This window comes from Equus quagga, chromosome 11 (assembly GCF_021613505.1).
Source record: "Equus quagga isolate Etosha38 chromosome 11, UCLA_HA_Equagga_1.0, whole genome shotgun sequence".
In the NCBI taxonomy this organism is placed as follows: Eukaryota; Metazoa; Chordata; class Mammalia; order Perissodactyla; family Equidae; genus Equus; species Equus quagga.
The window spans coordinates 35,185,196-35,207,722 of record NC_060277.1 but is presented as its reverse complement, the minus strand read 5'-3'; the positions used below and the strand labels follow the sequence as shown (position 1 = coordinate 35,207,722).

General features: G+C 39.4%; 1 protein-coding gene across 1 annotated transcript in view; it reads left to right on the top strand.

The window, feature by feature from the left end:
* The window catches only part of KLHL32 (kelch like family member 32), a 190,334-nt gene that overhangs the window by 161,320 nt on the left and 6,487 nt on the right, over positions 1–22,527 (top strand). The window contains exons 7-10 of the mRNA XM_046677862.1: positions 150–876; positions 13,895–13,953; positions 16,915–17,107; positions 19,083–19,177. Of these exons, the coding sequence (XP_046533818.1) occupies positions 150–876; positions 13,895–13,953; positions 16,915–17,107; positions 19,083–19,177 (1,074 nt within the window). The remainder of the gene's footprint in view (positions 1–149; positions 877–13,894; positions 13,954–16,914; positions 17,108–19,082; positions 19,178–22,527) is intronic.

Sequence of the window (22,527 nt, the reverse complement as noted above, 5' to 3'; positions counted from 1 at the left end):
CTGCATATCAAAATATTCCAGTATTACGCAGTTTGTAATAAAAGAATTGTATTACGTGTCTGAAAGAATACACAGTAACCTGCCTCTATGCTGTGGCTTTGGCTCTCTTTCTTACCTTTGTATTCTCATCTCGCCTCCCTCTGTTTCAGCTAGCCGTGAGGTGGTTGGAACACAACTGCCATTACCAGTACATGGATGAACTCCTGCAGTATATCCGCTTTGGCCTGATGGACGTGGATACTCTCCATACAGTTGCCCTGTCCCACCCCCTTGTCCAGGCAAGTGAGACCGCAACAGCTCTTGTCAATGAGGCCCTGGAATACCACCAGAGCATCTATGCACAGCCCGTGTGGCAGACTCGCAGGACCAAACCACGGTTCCAGTCAGACACTCTGTATATCATTGGTGGGAAAAAGCGTGAGGTCTGTAAAGTCAAGGAACTTCGGTACTTCAATCCTGTTGATCAGGAGAATGCTCTCATAGCTGCCATTGCCAACTGGAGTGAGCTGGCTCCCATGCCCGTGGGAAGGAGCCACCATTGTGTGGCAGTCATGGGGGATTTCCTGTTTGTAGCAGGAGGGGAAGTGGAGCACGCCAGTGGCCGGACATGTGCCGTGAGGACTGCCTGTCGCTATGACCCCCGCAGTAATTCCTGGGCAGAGATAGCACCCATGAAAAACTGCCGGGAGCATTTCGTGCTGGGTGCCATGGATGAATACCTCTATGCAGTAGGGGGCAGAAATGAACTGCGCCAGGTTCTGCCTACCGTTGAGCGATATTGCCCCAAGAAGAACAAATGGACTTTTGTGCAGTCCTTTGACCGATCCCTTTCATGTCACGCTGGCTATGTGGCGGATGGTCTTCTTTGGATATCAGGTAGAACATGCCTCATACGTTGGATTTATGGAAAAACACTTTCATTGTGGCATAAATTTAAAAGTCAAGCTTTGGTATTGTGGCCATGTGTAATTGAGTGAATGAGCCAAGGATGCCATTTTAGCTAATTAACATTCATGTATTGAGCGCGTACTCTATAGAGAGCAATGTAATGGGAAGTAATTGACCTTTCTGTAACTTTCTGAGTGATTAGTGGAGTAAAAATTCAAGATGGAAATTAATGGCCCGTCACATCTCTTTTTCTACCAGACTTTCTATTGTTGAGATTGTCAGCTTTTGATATTCGTGGATGGTGTTGCACACCTTGTGGTTTATCCAGGTCCTAGGCTTTTTCTTTCACCCTGGGCTGCCTGACTAGGAGGCTTCCATCAAAGACAGGGCAGGTGAAATAAAATCCCCGTAACTCCATTTTGATGGGTGTAGCAATGGGCATAGATCAAGGTAAGAGCCATGCTGGGCACTGAGGGAAGGAATTTAAGTTATTGGTTAAAATAATGTTTTTGTGTTATCTCTGAATTGCAGTTATGCATGCCATCCTGATCATTCATTCCTATTTACTCTTGTGTTCTTCCTGATTATTTGGGGGCACCAATTATGTTAGATTATTTTTTTCTTTTGTTTTTTTTTAAAAGCCTTTTTTTTTAAAAGCCTTTTGATTATGGAAAAAGCAGTGAAGCTATTGTAATGAAACCCACATACCCAAAACCCAGCTTCAGCAGTAATCCACTCCTTGCCAGTCTTCTTTCATCCACTACCGCGTACTCCTTCAAACCCCTCATGACTGCCTTTTCACTTGAACAGGAAGAGTCTGTGAGGGCTATATTCAGTCAACTGACATTATCAACCTGTGTTTCCAGTCCTATTGAAAAGACCTAAAATGTTCTCCTTGGAAAGGTTTGCCTATCAGGGAAGAAAAGTTGCATCTTCTCTTAGTTGGAGGATATTCATTTTGTAACCCAGATGGAACTTGTTAAATTTCTATGTCAAGGACAAAGAGGAAAGTCAAATAACTTAAATACTACAAGCAGCTTTGAGATGTTTGTACTTAGAAGAAACAATCACTTTTAAGTACACCTGTGAAGGCTTCTCAGCTTCCCTCAACAGTCTTGTTTATCTTGTTAGCTGTTTAACATCTGCTCTGACAAAATTTTCCCTTGCATTTAAACTAAATTTGTTTGGACTCTGCCCATTTTTTCCTTTTGCTGTTCTCAATAACAAGGGAGACAGCCACCGTCTCGGCTTCTCTGGGTGGATCAGTTATTGGCAATTTCTTGATTTTCGTTGAAGAAACCTAGCTCATGTCAGGGTTTAAGTGCTTGAGCATTAGTGAATAAAGTTAAGATTAGGACAAAGGAAGAGGATAAATGAGGTGGACCCTATAATTACTGGTCCTATATACCAAATACACAATAGATGTGAGTGTATATGTTAGCATATATAGATATATATGTAAACAAGAGCCTCATTTATCTGGTGACTTATTCCCTTTAAGTATATATTTCAATAGTTAAAAAAAATAACCACTAGGACTATATCCTGTTAGCTTTGCTGGAGAAACTTCAGACTTGGCTACAAATAAGTCTTTGCCAATAAAGTGGACAGATCTGCACTTGGATAACAAAACAATGATGGATTTATGAAATCAATGTAATTTGTATTTTCTCCTAATTTACATTCCTTCCATTGACTCATTTAGTTTTCATATATTGTTAATGTACTGCATTCCGAAATTTTGCATTGCTTTTTCTAAATTTTGTTTGAATTTCTCATAAATATTTTAATAAATATTTCCTATTTTTTGGCTATAAAAGTAGCCTTTTGAAATATGCTGGAGTTTCCCTTACATAATCTTAAAGATATGACTACTTAATACCTTCTTTAGTGAGGCCTTAAGAAAGCACAGAAGCCTATCTTAGACTGACTGAATCTATCATCCTGGTATCAAGCTGAATTCTCTTTCAGTGCGGGTCTGTATATTTCCTTTTCCATTTTATTAAATGTATCAACTTATTACAGATCTTATTGCTATGTCACTTTGTTTTCCCCTACTGTGAAAGGAAATACATTTTCTTTGTTCTTCTTTTGCACTAATATATGCTGCCTGTGTTAACCATACTTAATGAAAACAATCTCAATTTTCTCAGGTTTGTTTCTCCCTACTGTGTACTTGAGATGAAAAACTCACTTCCCTGTGTACAGTACAATACCTTTAATTGGAAAGAAGAGGAAATCACCAGTGACATTTCTAATCCTTCAGTCCTCTGCCTCTTTCCTCAGGCCCAGCTTATAATAAATCAATTGTGAATCTAACCATGGATAGGGAGGGGTGACTAGATTTGCTAATGGGCCCCTTAAAAAAAAAGACAGGTATATTTCACCTGACTATCACTGATTTAGAAGTGTTAGCCTGATTTGAAAGTGTTTGAGGCTATTTCTTATCCTTTACCAACTAATTCAGTATTTCCAACTTAATTGGTGGGGCATTGGGTCATTGGCATCCTTTTGCCGTTTTGGCAGCTTTGCCTGAGGTGGAGTTAGTAAGGATTATAAAATGTGGGTTTTAGGGACTTATTTCCCTTCCATAGAACACAAAATGAATGTTTCTTTAGAGACTTAACATTTCCAGTGTGCTCCCTCCCTCCCCGTGCACCCTCCCCTTTCTCTGTCCATTTTGGAGTCAGGACGCCCTGAAACCTGTCCATGGTTTGTAAAGTGGGACAAGCAGAGATGAATTCAGAAAATCAGGCTGCATGGAAATGCCCATTAGCATTTAATTTAAGATGTTAGAGAGAGTCAAAGTTTACAGGCTCCTGTAGCATTTGACATAGTCACTCAATTCATAAACGCTCCACATCATTTCTCCTTGAAATTCACAATACTGAAGTAAAATAAGCATTCAGTATCCTGCAGTTGGGCTTTAAAAGGTGTGCTCTCCATTGTAAGATGTTGTTTCTGGACTACTAAAAAGATCCTTTTTCGTGGGTGAAAGTTAATCCTGAGCTCATCTTGCAGAACAACTTACCTTTTCACTTTTGTCAATGGCAGCAAGATAATGGGAAGCTAACTACAAAATTAGTGCTTTAAAACTATAAAAACAAGACAAATGCTACTGCCTTTACTCAAAAGCGGTATTTAGCGCTTTCTTGATTCTCCTGGTGAATGCTACGTCCTTATGAAGTCTAGTGCTGACTTAGAGATAAGTAAGATTAATTCAGCAAACATACTTCCTACCCTCTAGGAGCTGACAATCAAAGAGTTTTTCCAATATTTCATTAATGAAAGAACATTTGTTAAAGCTTCTTTAACCCCCTGGAAGATATATTTATTTTCATCTTGATTACATTTAGTTGAAGCTTGCATTGCCCCATTTTAAATAACTTTAATTTATTCAAACCTACTAAAAGGACTTTGGCTGTTCTAGTATTCATTAAAATTAGAACAATGTAAAAATCTCATTAACATTTTTAAAATGCCATAGCTTTAGCTTTACTCTATCTGCACAAATATTATTTTACTTGCATCTAAAATATTATATACAAAATATTGGGAACTCACAGAGGGCATGGCGGAGGCTGGATTATGGTGCACTGAGATTTACAGACTATGATCACGCAGTCATGTGAAACTTGCTCGACTTCTTACCAACGAGGAGGTGCTGAGCAAGCTTCCTAACTTCGTTAAGTCTTGTTCTGGGCTTGTGCTAACGCGACAAGGTAGAGTAAGACATGAGTCCTGTGCTGGGGCTCACAGTATAGTAGAGGGAACAGTCTTTTAACAGGTAATTATAGTATAGCTTATGATATTGTGATGATGGAAATCTTTCCAAGGCACAGAAGGAGTACAAAGCAGGGGGTAATTAGTGCAGGGACATGAGAAGTTTCACCAAAGTTTGTAGCACCTTCCGCCAACTTGGCCTCAGGTCTGTTGGCTACTTCCTACTTACCCATTACCCCCTCCCTGTCTTCATGCTTGGGCTTCATGGTCCAATCATTTCAGTAATTCTCTTGCCCTCTGGCAAGCACACAATGTTGGACACACCCAGCAGTCCACTCTGTCTGTGCCTGTACCTGAGCAGCTGAGCCCAGTGGGAGGAGGCCAGTGGAGGGAAGGGCTTTGTATTTGTATACACTCAGCTCCCCAAGACTTCTCTACACCCTCCTGCTGCTGTCTTGCCACTCCTTCACTGCCTGTGACTTCTCTTTCCTCACCTCCTCCCCCCAGACTCGGAGGAAGGATCTTGCTTTCTGTTTCTCAGGGCAAAGGTAAGTTAGGAGGTTCTCTCTGCAAATCAGGTGCAATCTGATGAGGAGGCGGTGGAGAATGTGAGGAAACAGATGGGCGAGAGATGGTTCCGAAAGGGACCAAAGGCAGAAGTTTGGGAAACACTAATGAGGGTGTGGAGGAGGAGGAGGGGGAACTAGGGGAGGAGCCTGAGGATGTGGGAGGGCAAAGGTCAGAGGAGGAGGAGTGTTACAGGAACCAAGACCAAAGCAGCAGGGCGTGGTGAGAGATGTCCAGTACTACAGTGACACCAAGGGCCGTATATTCCCTCTGTATTTTTCAATCCGGAACTACTTGGTAATGGCAGTGAAAGCAGTTTCAGGGCAGTGGAAGAAGGTGGAGGCTAGAATGCAGTGGGTGAAGGTGGGAAGGGAAAGTGAGGAAGTGAAAATGCAGGTAGAGGCTATTGGAAGAAGTGGGATGTCATGTAAACTTCACTCCCTGAATCTGAGCTTACCAGAGAACTCTCCAATTATTCTGCTCCTGCCTGTAGGGAAAGAGTGTGCTCTTTCCAGGTACACATGTCCTCAGTCCATGGGACAGCCATTTTTTTCATTATAAATTAATAAATAGCATTTTGGCTTTAAGAAGAAAAAACGAGGGTAGGAAGGAAAGAAAAAGAAGGAAGTATGGCTGAGAGAAAAGAGAGTAGCTACAGGAGGAAATGCAGGCTCAGAGGAGAGAACTTTTGGTTTAAGGGTGCGAGTGCATTAAGCAAATTTATAGATAAGGGAAAGGAGAGAGTGATATTGAAGGTGAAGGGAAAGGGGGCATCCTCTGGTTGGTAAATGCTGAGCGCACCTCTTAGGTACCAGGAATGGTGATAAGTCGGGGGGATACCTTATTGACAACAGACACAGGGTCCCAAACAGGCAGAAGGGAGTTGGGAAGGGGTTCAGTCTTGGATGGAAGAAGGAGAGACTCCTCAGCTTCCAAGCCCGGAGGGCAGGAGCCAATGCTGGATGTGGACCTGGGCGAGCTCACAGGTGAGAGGCAGGAACCTGAGGAGGTTCCTTGTCAATGGAGTCAAGGGAGAGACAGGGTTGTCTGTCGAGGCTGTGCAGTGTCAGGACTAGGTAGAGGGTCTGAGGTGAGTGGCCTTGGAAAAAGCCCCGAGAGAAAACAGAGGAAACCGGCATGTTAAAAAAAATTGTGTCGGAGCCCATACTAAGGTTGGAAACCACAGTATTGTGGGAGCCCAGTTTGCAAATTTCTGTCCTATTTTTTGGTGTTGCTCCGCAGAGAACTGGAGAGGGCAGATCCTTGGATTCACTCGTGACGGAAAGTTTTTAGGCTGGGAATAGCCCAAAGGATCCTATTGGAAGGAATTCATCATGCTGGGATCCCAGTTAGGGGAGTGTCAAGGGCTTAAGGTTTGCTTGAGGGAGAACGAGTGCGATGCTGGAGTGAGTACATAGAGAGTGTCTGTTCGTTGCCCCTGGAGGCAGCAACCACGTGATGAAGCCACCTGCCGGGTAGAGGTCTGGAGCTTACTAACTTGGCATGTCCACTTACAAGTTCCTAGTGAACTGGAATGTCCACTAAGAATGAAATCTTTGTTGCTTTAGATTTCTAGCAACCAGCTGCTCCTAGCAGTTACTTTTCTCCTCTTTTTTTCTCTTCTGCCTCAGTGTTTATTACTCCCCATCTGACCGAGATTAAGACAAAGCCACTACAGTACTGGACTGAGATGGAAGCCAAACAGAAAGGAACCATTCTACGATGCTTTTAAAAGTTCTGAATGCTTTAGAGAAAGCAATCAGATCACCTGTGTTCTCCAAAATCATTAACAAAGCTTTCATCCCAAACTGATTTCCCTTTATTCTGAAGAAGTAGCACTTACCCCTCACATTACTGCCTAGGAAATGAAGCTTAAAGAGGTTCAGTGATTTTCCTAGATCATACAGCTAGTGTTTGACAAAGTTAGAATTTGATCTCTGTGTCTCTGGTTTTTGAAAACCATGCTTTTCCCACGAATCCACACAAACCAGTGGTTTATCACTACAACAGAGGCCTCAAAAACAGATGCTCCCATTGCAAACAGCACTTCCAAATGACGTGACTGAAAGTAAACGATAGGTAGAAGAATCATCCTATCCAGAGACTTGTTTAGGATCAACAATCATTTGATTATCTTTAATTGTTTAACTGACCATCTTTCTCAGGGCACAGAGCTGAGCCACCTACTGTCTTCCTTTTTGTGGTTCTCTAGTTCAGTTTGTAAAACATAAATGGTAATATAAAGTTAACATGTAAAAAGAAACTTAGTGATAATATGGAGCTACTGTAAAATACATTGACTTAGATTAGAACATTGTTTTCTGAAAAGATTACATATTACAATATAGTAGTGTAATGTCCCTTAACATTGGTAGTTGAAGTAGTTAAAACGAAAAAAATCCACCCCTTTGACTCCAGAATTCCTCTCATGGAGAAAACAGCCTTTGTTTAGATGATCCATTTGTGTCTGTCAAGATGAATCTAGAAAAAGAAGGTGGAATAAAGAGTGAGCTGAATTGCTCTACCTAAGAATATTGGAAATAGGTCATTGTCTTTATTCCCAAGAGGAGAGAAGGTTAAAGCAACATCCTGTAAATGGGGCAGGGCTGAAGAATTTGGTTGATGGCCGAGGGAGATAAAAGATCCAGCAAGAATGCAGCAAAACCAGGAGACTAGAGACAGGGAAAGGTGACCTTGAGAGCTTGACCCTGCTAGGAACATGCAGAAATCTGTGGAGGTGGGATTTCAGCTTTCTAAGGAGAGGAGTTAGAGCGAATTTTATTGAGATTCTGAAGGGCAGCTGACACCTGCATTGTGGTAGATTTTGCCCTTGTTTATCATTTCACCTATTTAAAATAACACATAGTGCAGACTTTACATATTTTTTGGTCACAAGTTGATATTTGTTTACTCTAGGTGACATAAATATAATTTGTGTTTTCAAGTGCATCAACCCTTTCTTTATAGATATTTTGTAAATTTGAGACGTTCTTTGCGGATTTTGAGGATATTAATTACCCATCCATTTGTGTGGCTTTCTCAAGTGTGACAGAAATAATATGGATACTAGTTTTAATTTAATGCATGGATTAAGTATGCTTCAATTCAAGATAACTAATTTAGTAGAAAGATTCTTTAATTGTTTATGTAGCATTATAAACACTCCAAAAATATAGACAGCCTAATGTCTTATATAAATAGTTAATAAAAACATTTATTTTTGCATTTATTATAAGCATTCCCATGGTGTCCCTTTTATCAAGGACTAATAACGAGTTTGGCTCTATAAAAAATGATGTATATGAAGACACACTTAATGCCAGGTCATTCTTTTGATAATTAGACTGCAAGTGTGGAGTTTTAATCTTTTGAGAATTGGAGCAAGTTTACGGAGGAGAGGATTAAACTATTAAAGAAGGAAAAAGCCTTTGATACCCTTATGAAGCAGCCAGTAATTCTGGTTATTAGAAAAAAGAATTATAAGAAATGCATTTCAGGGGGCTGGCCCGGTGGCGCAGCGGTTAAGTTCGCATGTTCCGCTTTGGCAGCCCGGGGTTCACCGGTTTGGAACCCAGGTGTGGACATGCCACTGCTTGGCAAGCCGTGCTGTGGTAGGCGTCCCACATATAAAGTAGAGGAAGATGGGCATGGATGTTAGCTCAGGGCTGGTGTTCCTCGGGGAAAAGAGGAGGATTGGCAGCAGTTAGCTCAGGGCTAATCTTCCTCAAAAAAAAAAAAGAAAGAAATGCATTTCAGACTACAAAATTCATTCATTTATTAATTCTATATTCCATATGTAGTTATTTTTTTTTAATATCCCATATGTACTCATTTGTACCTTTTATGGAAATCATAAGATATTTCCATAAACAAACCACTACAGTATTGGAGAAACTTCCCTTTATGGATTGCCTCTACACCATGCACGCCAGTTCATCTAAAACCTATGAGAGAGATGTCATCATCTCCATTTTGCATGAGGAAGCTGAGCTTAGCTGTGTTAATGGCTCCCGCAATGATAGTCATCAAGGAGCCTGTGTGGGGTTGATGCTACAGGCTGTCCCAAAACGCTCCCCGTAGAATAGTGTGAAGCTGGGCACTGCAGGCCTCCAAGGGGGTCGCAGAGAACTTGAGATGGTTTTCCACAATCCTGACTTGGCTGGCAGAATCCCAGCCTGAAATGTCTTCCGGAAGAGCATGGACACAGTCAGTTCTTTGCATCCTGCTCTGTCCCAGTAAGGATACTAGTGCTGCATTGGGTACCACAGGTTTCTATTGAAGAGTTTAGTGCAGGACTCTGTTTATCTACAGAGGCATTTCTGTCTTTGAAAAAAAATTAGCAGAGTCACCAGACTTGACTTACCCTGACCAACGTATATTGAGGGCTGTTTTTCTAAACACACAACTTTATAGACACTATCAGCATTGACCAGTTGTTGCTTTTGAACACAATGAGTTTGGGAGTTGGTGAATTCTCAGTTGTGGAGAAAAAGTTGCCTGTTTGGCAGTCACTTGTCATTCTTTCTCTGGTATGCATTCATCCATTTGTCACAACATTTTGTGGGGAGCTGAACAGGGAAGCTTAAGAAAAATGCTTTACTCTTGTCTGGATGATAGAAAGCATTTCTCACTGCTGGCAGCGTGGTGGTAAATTTTCATTCCTTCTGGCAGTTTTTAAGGACTCACTTGACCTTGGGGAACCTCCAGTATATCTTTAAGCCACAGTTCAAAAGTATAAGACAAGGTTGTTCATTTTCAATTTTGGCTGAAAAGTCTTAACTTTCTGGCACTTCAAAGTTAGGGAAAACTTGGCTTTAAAAATGGATGCAGATACGAGATGGCATACTTAATGACAGATGTATCTATGGAAAGCTGTTAAGATGCAGATTATCCCCCCTGGGGTGGGGGAGGGAGATCAAAACTGCCAATCTATAAAATATCCTCGATAGAGGAAGGCATGGAATCTATCTTTGCAAGTGCTTTGATTGCAGGGGACAGTATAGCAGCATGTGGCATCATAACCCAGAGCAGACAAATCAGCTTGATGACTTTCAAAGCCAGGAATACTGCTGCAGGCAAGGGTACTCCAGTCTAGGAGAAATTAAAACATATAGAGACTGTTATTAATTCCATATCTATTTTTGTATAGTCAAATCTGTATGCAAATCCTTAGCATCTCATTTCAGCAGATTAATCTAAAAGTGAAGAGTGTTATGTGAAGGGAATGTAATGATAAAGCACTGCAAAGGAAGAACGCTGCTGAAGAAATGGGGGCTGCAAAGTTGGATGCTTTTTAAAAAAATTTATCTTTTGTACTGAGAAGAAATGGTTTTTTATTTATATGCTTATTTGTAAATATTTCAAAGGAGAAAAGCAATAGAACCAATTTCTAAGGTTTTCCCTTGTAATCCTGACTTGGCAAAAGTTACAGCACGAGGTTTTTTAGGCACCTCCTGTGGTTTCACACGCTAGAAGTAATCAACCAAATAACTAACCAGGACTTTTATTTTTACTCCCAACTAGTAACCCAGTATCTCATTTCTAAACATTGTCATGTGAGTGAAAATTTGTATGTGAGGGTAGGAATCTAATTACTGAGTGCAGATTAAGAAAAAAACGATTATAAATGCATCTGCGGAAGACAGGAAATAATAATTCTGAAGAGCATGAAGATAAATTGGGTGGCCTGCTTGGGTGAGAGGATGTAATAGCTACATTCTAATCCAATGGTTGTACATTTAATGTATGATGGACAGAGTCTGATACATATAGTAGTGTAAATATTTTCAAATAGTGTCATAAACAGATAGTTTACTGCAGTGGATATTAATTCTGTCCCATATTTCTAAAACAAGTAGAGAAACCATCAAAGTTTTGAAATAATGAGTGAAAGCTTTACCCTCTGTTCCCTCTCATTTGGAGAAATGATTATAGGCGAGCTGGACATTAATCTGATGGTTATGGCCCAGATCAAAAGCACTTGGCAATCATTTTAACCCTGAAGACTTGTGAGGTCTCGATAGATTTGATTATTCTTGTGTAGTTATGCTGAGAAAGAATTATTGGACATTCAATTTTTAATCAGCTAAGAAAACGAAGGTTGGGAGGAAAGAGCAAACACACCTCTGTATTTATTTTGACACGTTTTGACTATGTAGGCATTTCAGCCTCAGCTTTCTTAAGTGTGTTTCTTTTCCTTTGATTTCATTTTAAAAAAGACATTCAATGAAAAATGCAGAGAAGACTTTCTCTGAGGGCAGGAAGCTCATTTCTCTCTATTCTTTGTGATTTCCTCTGCAGACAAAGCTTTCATTGATCTTAAAAGTGGTTGCAAGCTTCAGAGAGAATTAAAAAAAAAAAAAGCCCTCCAGTTAATAGTAGCCATGGTCAATTACTTGAAAGATATTATCTCCTTACTGGGGTTGAATGAGAGAGCAATGATTAGCCTGAACAGGTCCCCTCCCCTTTATGCATCCATTAATATTGATTGATTATTCCAGCTCATTTGAGAATCCTCTGGATGCTAGTTGACTTGACTCCTGGCCATAGAGTAGATGGTGGTGATCTAGTCAAAATATTTGTACTGTCAAAGCAAAAATTATACTGGACAAAGTTAAACAGACAAGGAAGATTTTATTCAAGACTATTACACTGGGGGAGGGGGACCACAATACAGTCTGAAATCAACTCCTCGTAGAAACAAAAGGGAGGAGGGTTTTTTTTTTAAAGACTTTATTTTTCCTTTTTCTCCCCAAAGCCTCCCAGTACATAGTTGTGTATTTTTTTTAGTTGTGGGTCCTTCTAGTTGTGGCATGTGGGATGCCGCCTCAGCATGGCTTGATGAGCGGTGCCATTTCTGCCTCCAGGATCTGAACCTGTGAAACCCTTGGCCACCGAAGGGGAGCACTCGAACTTAACCGCTTGGCCAGGGGGCCAGCCCTGAAGGAGGAGGGTTTTTAACTCTTGGAGTGAGCTAGTGGAAAAGTACTGAGGGACTTTTGGAGGAGGGTTGATCAATGTGATGGGTTGAGCACATTTATTTATCCCTAAGTTTGTAAATGTTTTTCTCTGTGATTGGGCCATTTGTGTTTGTTGACTGGCACCCATCAAAGTTAGGCTCCTGCCGTTCATAGCTCATAGGAAATGGGTGAGAGGGGCATTATCTTCCTTGATGATTACATTTCAGTAGTATGGCTTCCAGGTCTTCATAAATGATTTACATCTCAGAGAGGCAGAGAAAGACTGTACAAGTCTTCTAAAATAAATGCTCCAAGAAAAGGGAGTTCAGGGGCCTAGACACAGGAAGAAGCCTGTCTAAAGTTTAGTTAAGCTGAGGGGAATGTTAAGTCTGTCTTGGTCAGTATTGTAACAGTACACATTTTTTAAATGCAAAAAATTTTAATAAGAAACTTTTTTAGTCTGGCTCAATTTTAGATCCTTAATGCAAAATTAGCTACTTCTTTGTGATACTGAAATAAGAATGTTACTCATTTTAGACCAGTATCTAGAACTATATATGAGGCAATGTTTCTAAAGATTGGTTTTTGGGGATTTTTTTTTCTCATATTCTTGTTATTTTATTACCTAACATTTAATATCTCCTAGTGTTATTTTCCCACTGTGCTGTTTTATGTGTTGTTTCTTACTTCTTCCATTTGATGGTAAAAATTAAAGTAGAATCAGTAATTTCTGGGTTTTACAGGGCTCAGTGTATACCACAAACATGGAAAGAAGTATGAGGACAAGTAGGAGAAACTTAGCTAGAAGTGTGATGGTTTTTTAGTGGTTCTTGATTAAGCAGAAGGTCTCGAGTCTTTTGGATCTAAGCAGTTGTCAAGAAGCTTCAAAAAAGTTGAGGACAATAGCAGCTGTACTGCTGGTACTCCAGATTTGTGCTGCCCAGTATGGTGGCCATGAGCCATATGTGGCTTATTAAGCACTTGCAATGTGGCTAATCTGGATTGAGATATGCTGTGTCAAATGCACACTGAATTTTGAAGATATACTGTGAAGAAAAGAATATAAAATATCTCAGTCATTTTTTATATTAATTTCAAGTTGAACTGATAATATTTTGCCTCTATTGAGTTAAATAAAATTTACATTGTTTAATATTTTACCATTTCTTTTTGCTTTTTAATGTGGCTACTGGAAAATTTAAAGTTGCATATGTGACTTGCATTTGTGGCTCTCACCATATTCTGTTGGACAGCACTGGCTCTAGATCCGTTTTGAGAATTAATGTCTTTTCTTAGATATGGTTCCTTCCAAAGAGATATCAAGCTATCACTGTGTTAGTGTGCAGAAGGTTAGAGCTGTAAAATTGCCAACTTAGCTAAGGACAAGAAATTTCCATGTAACTATATCCCTGGTATAAATTGTGTAGAGACTTGTCTGTGTATGTTTTGTCCGCTCCCACTCCCTGTCCATACTTTGCCCCTCATTCTGGCCGTGCAGAACAGCTTGCCAGAATTGGAGGCCTCTTGATAATCTCAGCACACTTGTTGCTTGCTCTCAACTGGATTGCTTCTGAAATGTTTCTTGAAAATGAAACTGCTTCAACAATAAGCTTCTTAATTATGTCCTGGGTTCACCACGAGGGTATACAAACAGATCCTCAGCAGTAGCTAATTTTCCTTTAATTGTATCTCATTCTTATCTTGGAATATCCTGTTTCTTATTCATGAAAGCTCTAACACGTGTTAATCCATTACAGGTGGAGTAACTAACACGGCACAATATCAGAACAGACTAATGGTATATGAACCTAACCAGGTAAGAATCATATAAGAAAAGCTCATTACCTTAATTAAAATGAATTTTAAAAGATTTCCACAGTAATTAGTAGTTGCAATGCCAGGTCTCTACACACACATGCATCTTAAACTTATATAGAGAAAAGGAAGCATCTGGATAAAGTGCTCTTTGGTTGCCTTTTTTTCGCACAAAATTTCAGCTCCTTTAGTTTCTTTGCTATACACAATGCTTAACTCTTTCAGAGTTTTGCATAATGTAAAAAAATGGGAAAATATGTTGATCAGTTAAATGCCCTTTATTTCCGTTATCTCAAGTGGCTATCCATATTCAGATGCATCCAAAGAAAGGATTTTGATTGTCCTGTTGCTCTGTCCTTTTAGAAAGCGTGTCATTCTAGGAGGGGAACAGGCTTATGGTTTCACTATTGTCAAATAAAACAATAACTTTTATTTAACTCCGTATAGCTAAAGTGTGCTACAGCAGTGCCTAGGACAAGTCTGAAGTAGAAATATCGGAAGAGTTTGTTTTTCATCTACAGCTTGGGCCTGAACTGGAAGCATTTTGGTGGTGCCTGTCCCTTCTTCTGTCCACTTCTCATGCACACTAATGACTTTTTTCCCCCCAAAAGAGCCATTTTTATTGTTTCCTTCTACCAAAATATCTGTGACCTTGGCAAATGTTTGCTGAATTTTGCCATTTCTGTGATTTTGGTAATGTAAATATTTTTCATGATGATGACAATATTCCAAAATGATTTGATTTTGGGGTTTAATATTCATCAACTGAAGATAATGGAACATGAAACAAGAGGTTGCCTTTGGCAGTCTGGGTCAGGATTGGTCCCCAAATGTATGTCCAGAGTGACCTCAGTCTGTTTGGTATCTTTTTATTTTAGCAATTAGTTGATTCTGAATTTAACGAAGGTATTTCTCTCTTTGCAAGTGTGTTTCCTGGTGTCATTAGAAGCTGTAGATTTCGGAGACTTCATGTCCATGGGCCAGATGTCTCAAGAGGGATCATTAATTACAGTGGCTTGAGTTCGGTGCACACGTGGTTAAAGAGGAAGAAGGTGTTAACATTTCTCAAATGAGTTCTGTTTCATGTTTGTACACACATGCTCTTTTTAAAAATTCTGCTGGCATATTGTTTACGGTGGGTACTGGCAAACATCACATCTGCTTGCATCTTGCTCAGAATCTCAATAACTCTATCATTCAGCCCTGGTGCTTATTTCTCTTCTAGGCCTTTGTGGAGAGTTGATAATGCCTGCCATCTGCCACAGAGCACATTGCTACCTGCCAACAGGCAGGCTGGGGTGACCTCTGCTTCCCCACCACTGATTAGTATTCACACGCTAGCTTATTAGGAATGACCCCACTAGGCCTCTCTGTTTCTTTGCCTTTGCAGCGGTTGGCGGCTCACCTGGCAGGCACGGCAGTGAAGGAAGCTAAAGATATAATCAGGGGATGCAGGAAGGCTTTACAAACCAGATGGCGTCCATAGTCCTGTGACAAGGGACCAGACTGCTAATGCAAACATTGATTCCTAATACTGTAATGGCTTGCCTCATAGAAAGTACCTAAGGAAAGCATCATCAGAGTTTTGAGTTAAATCCACTCATGTGTAATGTATTAAAGATATTTCTTAGTAGAATATCTGAAAGGTTTGACTGTTTTATTAAAGAAGACTAATTGGAAAGAGATGCTTATTATGACCTGTTTAAAAAGAGGGAGCAGATAAATGCAAGCCTTTCAAACTGTATAAACTACTTTTATAAAAAGTGTATCTTTAAAAAAAGAGAAATTAGAAATGAGGTAGTAGATATGCCTGTAGTGAATGGACCAATATTTATACAAAATATTTTTTTTCTTCTTCCTTTACAGCTTTGTGAACTGGTGAAATTCTGTGTATTCAAAACATCATATGATTTTTCTGGTTGAAATCCAAATTTGTCTTGGCAAAAAGGAGTCTGAGATCTTCCTGTATGTTAGTGTTTACGGAGAACGGAAATGGTTAGGTTTACTTACCTGTCCATTACTTAGTTAAGATTTAAAATTAAAGTCATATTTGATTTTCATCTAATTTTACATTATCATTTAAATAGGAGCCTTATTTAAGAGGGGTTGAACATACCTCTCTCCTTACTGAGAGTAACCTAGAACCAACTATTAGAAGTTTCACTATTCCCTAAAGTTATCATATAAAATTTGGCCTTCTACCAAAACAAAAGTGTGCCTAGAAATAACTTTTCCCAGTTTGGTGGAAGACATGATCATGAGTATATTAAAGGAAGCTGAGACAGTGGCAGTGAGGGAGTTTGTTGCTAAATCAAATCTTGAGCTCAGAGGTTAATTTGGGAAAGAGCAGCAAAATCAGCGTCAATAATTTTATTAAAGTGAACATTTATTAGGTGTCAGGCACTGTTCTAAATGCTGTATGTATATTAGCTAATTTAATCTTCCCAACAGGTTTGTCAGGTAGATATTATTATCTCCATTTTACAGATGAGGAAACAGGCACAGAAAGGTTAAGTAAATTGCTCAAGGTCACACACAGGTTATACCTCAGGCATGGTGGATCCAGAGCCTGTTTTCTTAATGACACCACTGTGCACAGTATACCTAGCCATGCACTTTCATCCTTAAGAAATTTGCATGAGTAAGTTCTCTGAATTGCATGAGATATCCATCACAAAGATTTCTATATCCTCACATGATCCCCTTACAAGTGCAAAATCCCCTATAAAATACAACCCAAACAAGAGGAAAGGCCTTATGTAAATTGCAAAAGAGTTGGAATATGTGGGTTCTTCTGCACTTGTCCTCAGGTAAGAGGCCCATACCTTTCAAAGCATATAAACAACATTCAAATAGAATTTGATTGACAAATGTTAGGGTCCCCTCTACTAATGAGGCACTGATGTTTTCTGCCATAGTGTTCTTCTATTAACAGGATTCACCTGAATTTCTTTTTTTTCAGAATAAGTGGATAAGCCGCAGTCCCATGCTGCAGAGACGGGTCTACCATTCCATGGCTGCTGTCCACAGGAAGCTTTATGTTCTTGGAGGCAATGACCTGGACTACAATAACGACCGGATCCTTGTGCGGCATATAGATTCTTATAACATAGACACTGACCAGTGGACGCGTTGTAATTTCAACCTGTTGACTGGCAAGTACCTTTGATTAAGTAAATCAGGAAAAGCAGAGATTCAAGGAGTTGCCAAACTTGTTTTCTCACACATCTTTAGTGCATCTCTGTCTTAAGTGCATGGTGGTAGAACAACTTGCTTTTATTTATTTTTATTTTTATTTTTTGAGGAAGATTAGCCCTGAGCTAACTACTGCCAATCCTCCGCTTTTTGCTGAGGAAGACTGGCCCTGAGCTAACATCCGTGCCCATCTTCCCCTACTTTATATGTGGGACGCCTACCACAGCATGGCTTGACAAGCAGTGCCATGTCCGCACCTGGCATCTGAACTGGCGAACCCTGGGCTGCCAGAAGCGGGGCGTGCGCACTTAACTGCTGTGCCACAGGGCCGGCCCCCAACTTGCTTTAATTAACCATAAAGGAGCACATTATTTATCTCACAATTTGACTCGATCGGGTAGCTAAGCACCTCGTTTCTCAGGACCTGTATTACTTTTGTGCGTCTTCTCACGTGGCTAAGAGAGGCATGTCAAGTCCATTATTGTCAATCAATATTCACATAGGAACTTTGATACAAGTGGGAGGAACTAGGCGCTGAAAGTGTTAATAACTCTTTACAGAAGCAGTTTATTTTTTACTTTTCACTACTTTTAGTCATCTTATTTCTTGTGAGATCAGGAGAATGGTCTTTATTATTTATCACTGTCAAATATTGTTTCTGGCTGTATTCTCCTAAAGACTAAATCTTAGAGCAGTTCTGTGCATAGAGGTTTGGCAGCATTTCTGGCCACACATACCCATCCAAGCATGAGCGTGGGCACGTGGTATGGACATCCTCATCCCAAAAGCCAAATGAAAGGAAAGCAGTGAACAGCTTACCCTTGACATTTCTTTATGGAGTTGAAAGCTTTTTCTCCCTTCTTAGTTTGCGTTATTAACATCCACACGTAATCAGATCCCTTCCAGACTGCTCTACTAATAGGAAAATCACAAACTCACAATGGTGGGCTGGACTAGTGCCTGGAGACATTTTAATATGCTGAGTGGGCACTCAGTCACTCACAGCTGCTGCTGGGGAGGACCATTGGGAGCATAACCAACGTGAGAGCTTTAGATGCTTTGTATTGAGCTCCTGTTATTGCAAAAATGATCTTTGAGGCCACCTACAAGTACTTAACTCTCTCTAAGTTGCTGTAGTGATCCCTTAGCCCCTTGGTCTCTGGATTGGTGATTTTTTCTGCTATAGGATCCAGCTTATTTATTACCCCAGTCAATCCTGTGTCAGCCCATCAATAAAAAGAGACTATCTCAGTCTCTGATGGCCTCCAGGGAAGAATATCTGGTAGTCAGTTATTCTGTCTTCTTTTTTAAGTGGGGGAGGAACCTTTCATCATTTTGGCATGTCAGTATCTAGGGACTATCCAGGCTGGTCCCAGCTCAGGAACTTTAATATAGTCTTAAAACTGTTGCGTATGTAAAGAAAGGGAGGGTAGTAACTTTATCAATCTTTCCCGTCATTTGTCTTCATTTGGGGCATGCTAGGGGCGTGGCTGTGTTTTACTGGCTTCTTGGGGTTGCAGCTGTTACTTTACAAATGTAAGCACTTGCGTTAAAAGCATTTGTAGGTACAAGAGGTGTTTTGCATTTCTAAAATATACCTTATTTCCACTGCTATAAATTAATGGCATACAACATAGTAAAAAACTCTAGTTCTATATGGCTTATTATTGCTGTATTTAATGCTGTATTTCCTCATGTGGCTGGCTAATAAGTGTTATGGCCTGGTTCTGACCTGACGCGGATTTATTCTCTGAGAAATAGTGGTTAATTCTTCCTCTGAGTACTGGGAGGCAGTGATTAGTTGCTGCAGAAATCCTGTGGAGGATACAAGTGTGCCACAGGGGGAAACGGTATCCCTCAGTGGCAAAAGGGTTAATTAAGACATGCAAGGAAATAGATTTATTTTTTCTTTTTATTCAATTCTTTTTACTTTAGGCCAAAATGAATCTGGACTTGCTGTCCATAATGAGAGAATATATTTAGTTGGTGGATATTCGATTTGGACAAATGAGCCTCTGGCTTGTATCCAGGTGAGTGGTTGAAGTTCCTTTTGAAGTTTGTTCCTGTGGTTCACAGAGGTTACTTTTTGCACTGCTGCGACTGAAGGAAGAGATATTTACATGTAGAAAGGCTTGAGCTCCTTTTGTGCAGCTAGTTCAGCCACTCAACTTCCTCCTGCATCCTAAAAATGATGCTTAATAAATGACAGAGCCCTATTGAAATAAAGACGAGGATGAGGTTTGAAAATATATGTAATATATACTGGAACGGGGGAAAGCTACTTTCCTTTTCTCATAAACCAAAAAGTCTAGAAATCGTTGGTAATAATACTTTCACACCCCCAAAACTTTGCAGATGTCTCCATCCCACTCCATTTCCTTAATTTCTATATTGCAATTTGTTTATCTCCATAAATGCCACCTACAAGGGTGTTCTTCCTTCCTGGCAGAGGTGAGCAGTGGTGGTTTATGGTTGGTCTGACAGGCACAGCCTCAGCCCAAAGAACAGCCCTGGCCACATCAACATGTGAGCAGCCTGGCAGGGCAAACTGCCAATTTGGGCCTTTCAGAACAGCAGTAGCTTTTGTTGATATACATATTCAAGGTATTATTATCTATCTTTTGTTTTTGTTTTTTACAATTCTTACCATAGTTATTTTTCTATTTTACATGTTCTTTGATAACATACTGACATGTATTAGCCCTGGCCCTTTCTCCTGGTCTCCAGAAAAATATATGCTTATAACTACTCATAGTATCTACTCTCATCTTTGTGGGAAGATTTTTAGCAATTGTGTCCATATCTTTAATAGTTGGCAGGACTATTCAAACTTCTGATTTCTTCTTCAGTGTCATCTCATAGGGTATATATATTTTTTCAAGAAAGTTTTCTGTGTTAAGTTTTCAAAATTGTTAGCATATAGTTATTTATTACCTTTAGTTTTTCCCCCTTCACATTCATAATATTGTTTGCTTTTTCTCTTCTTTGCTTGATTTGTCTTGCCGGAGGTTTGTCCGGCGATTTTAACATACTTCTATTATTGATACAGATCAAGTAGATTTAAATCAGTGAGGGTAGCATAGATAAGAACAACATAATCAACAAACTTGTCCTAACACATGTAAGTTCTAGATGGAACAGTTAGAAAAGACATATTTTTCTTTTTTTTTAGTTTTACTGAGATGTAATTGACATTTAATATTGTATTAGTTTAAGGTGTACAACATAATTATTTTATATATGTGTATATTGCTAAATAATCACAAGAAGTTGAGTTAACATCCATCACCTCACATAGTCACAAAAGTTTTTTTCTTGTGATGAGCACTTTTAAGATCTACTTGCTTAGTGACTTTCAAATATACAATACAGTATTGTTAACTATAGTCACAATGCTGTACATTACACCCCCAGAACTTATTCACCTTATAACTGGAAGTTTGTATCTTTTCACTCCTTCACCCCTTTCTCTCACCCCTCACCCCCCCCACCTCTGGCAACCACAAATCTCTTCTCTGTTTCTATAAGTTCAGTTTTTTTAGATTCCACATATGAGTGATATCATACAGTATTTGTCTTTCTCTGTCTGACTTATTTTCACTTAGCATAGTGTTCTCAAGGGCCATCCGTGTTGTTGCAAATAGCAGGATCTCATTTTTATGGCTGAATAATATTCCACTGTGTATATATATATATATATATATACACACACACACCACATTTTATCTATTCATCCATCAATGGACACTTAGGTTGTTTCCATGTCTTGGCAATTGTAAATAATGCTGCAATGAACATGGGGGTGCAGATATCTCTTCCAGATGGTGATTTTGTCTCCTTTGGATATATACCAAGAAGTGGAATTGCTGGATCATATGGTAGTTTTATTTGTAATTTTTTGAGGAACCTCTGTACTGTTTTCTAAGTGGCTGCATGAATTTACATTCCTGACAAAAGCACTCAAGGATTCCCATTCTCCACATCCTTGCCAGTAATTATCTCTTGTCTTTTTGATGACAGCTATTCTAACAGGTGTGAGGGGATATCTCATTGTGGTTTTGATTTGCATTTCCCTGTTGATTAGTGATGTTGAGCATCTTTTCATGTACCCATTGGCCATCTGTGTCTTCTTTGGAAAAATGTCTATTCAGATCTTCTGCTCATTTTTTAATTGGATTGTTTTTTTCTGTTGAATTTTATCAGTTCTTTATATATTTTGGATATTAACCCCTTATCACATATAAGATTTGCAAACATTTTCTCCCATTTGGTAGGTTGCCTTTTCATTTTGTTGATGGTTTTGCTGTGCAGATGCTTTCTAATTTGATGTAGTCCCACTTGTTTATTTTTGCTTTTGTTGCCTTTGCTTTTAGTATCGAATCCAAAAAATCATCACCAAGACCAATGTCAAGGAGTTTACCCCCCTATCTTTTCTTCTAGGAGTTTTATGGTTTTAGGTCTTATGTTCAAGTCTTTAATCCCTTTTGAGTTGATTTTTGTGTATGGTGTAAGATAGGGGTCCAGTTTCACTCTTTTATATGTGGCTGTCCAGTTTTCCCAACACCAATCATTAAAGAGACTATCCTTTCCCCCATTGTATATTCTTGGCTCCTTTATCATAAATTAATTGGCCATATATGCCTGGATTTCTGGGCTCACTATTCTGTTCCATTGGCCTATATGTCTGTTTTTATGCCAATACCATACTGTTTTGTTTACTATAGCTTTGTAATATAGTTTGAAATCAGAAAATGCGATGGCTCCAGCTTTATTCTGCTTTCTCAAGATTGCTTTGGCTATTTGTGGTCTTTTGTGGTTCCATACAAATTTTAGGATTTCTTTTCTTTGTCTGTGAAAAATGCCATTAGAATTTTGATAGGAATTGCATTACTCTCAGTAGTATGGACATTTTAACAACATCAGTTCTTCCAACCCATGAGCATAGAGTATCTTTCCATTTATTTGTGTCTTCTCAGTTTCTTTCATCAGTGTCTCACAGTTTTCAGTGTACAGATCCTTCACCTCCTTGGTTAAATTTATTTCCAGGTATTTTATTCTTTTTGACACAATTGTAAATGAGATTGTTTTCTTAATTTCTCTGACAGTTCAGTGTTAGTGTAGAGAAACGCAACTGATTTTTATATTGATTTTGTATCCTGCAACTTTACTGAATTTGTTGATTAGTTCTAACAGTTTTTTGGTAGAGTCTTTACGGTTTTTTAATATGTAATATCATCTGTGAATAAAGACAGTTTTTCTTGTTCCTGTCTGATTTGGGTGTCTTTTCTCTTTTTCTTGCCTAATTGCCCTGGCTGGAACTTCCAGTACTATGTTGAATAAAAGTGGCAAGAGTGGGCATACTTGTCTTGTTCCTGATCTT